Source organism: Nicotiana tabacum, chromosome 8 (genome assembly GCF_000715075.1).
Source record: "Nicotiana tabacum cultivar K326 chromosome 8, ASM71507v2, whole genome shotgun sequence".
Classification (NCBI taxonomy): Eukaryota; Viridiplantae; Streptophyta; class Magnoliopsida; order Solanales; family Solanaceae; genus Nicotiana; species Nicotiana tabacum.
Window position 1 is genome coordinate 139,495,343 of NC_134087.1, and position 4,662 is coordinate 139,500,004.

Genomic DNA, 4,662 nt, shown 5'->3' on the forward strand with positions numbered 1-4,662 from the left:
GGAATGACAACCTAAAGATAGAAATAGTGACAAGGTGGAGCAGAAAGATGTAGCACCTGCAAAAAGTAGTCAAGTAATAAGGGGTGAAGAGGAAACCAGTAAACCTGTTCAATCACCTACAAGGATAGCTAGAGGAGAGGAGGAGCAGAATTGGAGAAAAGCCACAGGGAAATCAATAGCTCGAAGCAAGGAAAAAGCAGGGGAAGACTCAATCAGCATCATAAATGAGTTCAATATACTGGCAGAATCTGGACTGCAGCTAATAAATCCAAGGAAATTAGGTGAAGGCTCGAGTAGGAAAAAAAGTCAACCAGGGGAGGAAGGGTATTTACAGGCTTTATTCATTCCTGTATGAAGCTGGTAACATGGAACATTAGGGAGATGAATAAGGTCCCTAGGCAGAAGGAGGTCAAGAAGTACATAAGAAGCAATAAAGTAAATATGATAGCAATACTTGAACACAAAATAAAGGAGCAGAAGGCTGAACAAATAATAAGGGAAATCACTACATGGTGGCATTGGCTAGCAAACTATGAGCACAACAGCAAAGGGAGAATTTGGCTGTTATGGGATGCTAATAAAATAGAATGTCAGGTGAAGGGGAAGTCTTCTCAGTTTATTCATGTTGTAGTTCACATCAAATGCATGAACATGAGGTTTGAATTCACTACAGTCTATGGCTTGCATATACTGGATGATAGGAGACACCTATGGAGAGACTTAGTAAATATTAACAATAGACAACAAATACCATGGTTAATCATGGGTGATTATAATACCATAAGATCTAGGAAGGATAGACCAATTGGTAATCATGTACAAGATGTGGAGGTGAGAGACTTTAATAGCTTTATAAATGATACTGGTTTGGTTGAAATGAGGACTAAGGGAAGAAATTTCACATGGACAAATGGGCACACATATAGCAGGATAGATACTGATTAATGCAGAGTGGATGCTAAAAATGCCTTATCTAGATGTATGGGTAATGGATCCGGGATGTTCTGATCGTTCACTTTTGAGTATTACACTTGAAGAAAAGGAAGAGATAGTCTCCAAGCCTTTCAGGTTCTTAAATCACCTAGCTGAACATAAAGATTTCCTAAAGATAGTCAATGGAGCATGGAAAGAAAGTAATAAAGATAATGTAATGAAAGATGTATGGAATAGATTGAAAAAGGTGAAACAAGCGATGAAAGAATTAAATACTAAAGAGTACAATGTTGTAGGAGATAAGATTGCAGACTGTAGGAAGCAACTATGCAGAATGCAGGAACAAATGAGAAGTCTTGGACAGCTTGAGAACATGGTTATAGCAGAAAAGGAATTAAAGATGCAACTGGAGAAATGGCTGAGGGTGGAGGAAAGTATCATGAAGCAAAAATCGAGAGTAAAATGGCTAAAGTTGGGTGACGATAATACTGCCTACTTCTATGCAAGCATGAAGAGTAGATTCCCAGAACAAGATTAAGAGCATAACAAGAAGCAATGGGGAAGTAATACAGACAAATCAGGAGATTGAAGAGGAAGTAATTGGGTTCTATAAACAACTATTGGGATCAACAGCTAAAAGACTTCCTACTACTAATCCAGCGATCATGAGAGAAGATCCACTGGTAAATAGACAACAACAGCTGCAATTGGCAACAACAGTATCTAAGGAAGAAATACACAAGGCTCTAATGGGGATCAGTGATAGCAAAGCACCTGGATGTGATGGATTCAATGCACTCTTCTTCAAGAAACCATGGCTTGTGATTGGGGATAAGATAACTAAAGCAGTACTGGAGTTCTTCTCAAAAGATAATTTGCACCAGCCTATCAATTGTACGACAGTGACCCTGGTCCCTAAGGTACCAAATCCATCTAGAGTTACTAATTTCAGACCAATTTCTCGCTGCACTCTCATCTATAAAATCATCTCGAAGGTGTTAACTAATAGATTACAAGAGATAATGGAAAACATAGTAGATAAAAGCCAATCTGCATTTGTCTCGGGAAGATTGATTAATGATAACATCATAATGAGCCATGAACTTATTAAAGGATATGGTAGAAAAGATATATCACCTAGATGCATGTTGAAAGTGGATATGAAGAAAACTTACGACTCTATTGAATGGAATTACATGGAGCAAGTGCTGAGGAGTATGCAAATGCCAGGAAAGTTTGTGAATTGGATTATGAGATGTGTGAGAACTGTCTCATATTCCATCATTATAAATGGGCAGCACTCAGTACCTTTCAAAGCTAAAAAGGGATTGAGACAAGGTGATCCTTTGTCTCCTTACTTATTTGTATTGGCTATGGAGTATTTTACCAGACTGCTTAAGGCATTAAAAAGGAACCCAGATTTTAACTTCCACCCTAAGTGTGCCAAGATGAGCATAATTCAACTCAGCTTTGCTGTTATTCTGTCAAGGAAATACTATATCAGTAAAGCTATTGTACCAATGTTTCTAAGAGTTTTCACAGGCATCAGGATTAGTGGCCAACACCGAAAAAAGTTCAATCTATTTTGGAGGAGTCAGAGATGATATTCAGCAGGAAATTTTGCAAAGGTTGGGGTTCTCTAAGGGGCTTCTTCTAGTGAGATAACTGGGGGTACCTTTGAGTACTAAAAGGATGTCAGTACAGCAATGTCAACCACTTCTTGAGAAAATGATAGGAAGAATTCAGTCTTGGACTACTAAGTTCCTATCCTATGCAGGAAGAGTCCAACTTATTAGAAGTGTGTTGCTCTCCATCCAAGTGTATTGGTCTCAGATATTCTTATTACCCAAGAAACTAATCCATTTGATTGAAAGTATGTGTAGAAGATTCTTATGGACGGGAAGTGTTGAGGCTACAAGAAAAGCACTCATATCTTGGGACAGATTATATTGGCCTAAAGCAGCTGGTGGACTGAATTTGATGGACATAGGCTTATGGAATAAAGCTGCCATATGCAAGCTATTGTGGAACCTATGCAAGAAGAAGGACAAAATGTGGGTGCAATGGGTCCATGTGTACTATAAGAAATATAATCCAAGGTGGGGAGATAAGCCAAAGCAAGCATCTTGGGTGATTCAGAAGATTTTTAAAGCCAAGAAATACTTTGAAGAAGTTGGGTATACAGAGGAAGATGTGCTTAGACTGGAAACATTCCCGATCAAAACCATGTACCTGAAGCAAAGAGGACAATTTAGCAAAGTTTCATGGAGAAGACTCATTTGTAACAACAGTGGACTACCTAAGTGGATATTCATCATGTTCCTGGCTGCTCACAGGAGACTCCAAACAAGAGACAGATTGAGAAAATGGGGCTATGTAGAAGATGATACTTGTCCACTATGCAACACAGAAGTGGAGACTACTGATCATCTCTTCTTTACATGTTCATTCTCTACACAAATATGGACTGTTATACTGGAATGGCTAAGGATCTATAGACAGGTGATGACATGGGAGCATGAACTGAAATGGGCTAAGCAACACTATCATGGAAGAAGTGCAAATGCTGAAATATCCAAGATGATGCTAGCTGGGAGCATATACTATAAATGGCAAGAGAGGAATGCAAGAGTTTTCTAGGCAACACAAAGAAATGTTGAAACAATTACTAGACTACTAGTTCAGGATCTACACTGTAGAGGCAATGTGAAGCAACGGCTGAAGGGAAGATTACTAGAGTTGAATTGCTATCCTATTGTTCATTGAAATATATAGAAAGTTTAGGAGGGATAGAGATACAGAAGAAATAGCTTAGTCTGGGGCTTATGTCCAGAACAAGCTATAGAAAAAAACTGTGTGTAAAATATTACTTGGTAATAAAATTGTTTAGTTACCCAAAAAAAATTTATTCGCAAGGCTTGAATTCGAAACATCTAATTCAGGCTGAAATAATACAAACCAAGTCATATTTTAAAAATCAAATCATGGCAAGTCTTTGAATATATTAGCAAACGACTAATAGTATAAAAATTACAAACTCAGCCCGAAGGAACTTAACTGGCCTTGGAGGATATGACCGCAATTTGGACACAGGCGGCTGGTGACGTGAATAAAGATATAAATATTATGTAATTATCTATTTTGGTATTAATTTGAAAGTTGCTTGTTTGTTTTCTTACTTTTTTTACTTTCTTTTCTTTATTTCGCGTGAAAATAATAAAGAAAGGTCGAGCCTACGGGATTGGAGTGCAGTCGTCCTCTAGTCGTCCACCAGCAGCATTGTTCACTGGGGCATCAGTTTTCCAAGAAGACATGGAAGCTATGCGTCAAAAAGTGGATCAAATGTCGCAAGAATTTCAAGCAACTCAGGCTTTGATCCAAAAATTGTTAAAAAAGAAAAGCAAGAAAGGAGCTGCAATGAAGTCTGAGTGCGAGGAGGAGACTGATTCTGAATAAGTTATTAATGTTTTAGAGTTGAAGTTAGAGACATGTTTGATAGTTGGTTGTTTGATTAGTTGGTTGAATTGTTATAAATGTTATTGTTTGTTTTGTAGTAAATATTGGATTTTGGATTGCTATATTAGGTTTTTGGTTAATTTGTTAGGTGTTTGGTTGGCTGTTTTAATTGGCAGGTGATGTAATTAGAAATACAAAAAGATTCTACTTTAACTGCCCAGATTTGCGACTGAATCACTCGCAAATTTCAACAGGAATTACCCAGATTTGCGA

General features: G+C 37.7%; 2 protein-coding genes across 2 annotated transcripts; both read left to right on the forward strand.

The window, feature by feature from the left end:
• The first annotated feature begins 351 nt into the window (after positions 1 to 351).
• LOC142163340 (uncharacterized) lies at positions 352 to 945 on the forward strand. Its single transcript, XM_075220614.1, has one exon. It carries the CDS (start codon positions 352 to 354, stop codon positions 943 to 945), a length of 594 nt encoding a protein of 197 aa, XP_075076715.1.
• Positions 946 to 2,625: 1,680 nt separating this feature from the next.
• On the forward strand, positions 2,626 to 4,389 carry LOC142163341 (uncharacterized). The gene is made up of 2 exons (XM_075220615.1): positions 2,626 to 3,564; positions 4,156 to 4,389. Exons 1-2 carry the CDS (start codon positions 2,626 to 2,628, stop codon positions 4,387 to 4,389), a joined length of 1,173 nt encoding a protein of 390 aa, XP_075076716.1.
• The last annotated feature ends 273 nt before the right edge of the window (positions 4,390 to 4,662 follow it).

Bases quoted from the DNA above. Each gene is read 5' to 3' on its own strand.
- LOC142163341 (XM_075220615.1), top strand. From the start codon at position 2,626: ATGTCAGTACAGCAATGTCAACCACTTCTTGAGAAAATGATAGGAAGA. The intron at 3,565-4,155 runs GTTTTCTAGGCA...AAAATAATAAAG, and splicing joins GGCAAGAGAGGAATGCAAGA to AAAGGTCGAGCCTACGGGAT.
- LOC142163340 (XM_075220614.1), top strand. From the start codon at position 352: ATGAAGCTGGTAACATGGAACATTAGGGAGATGAATAAGGTCCCTAGG.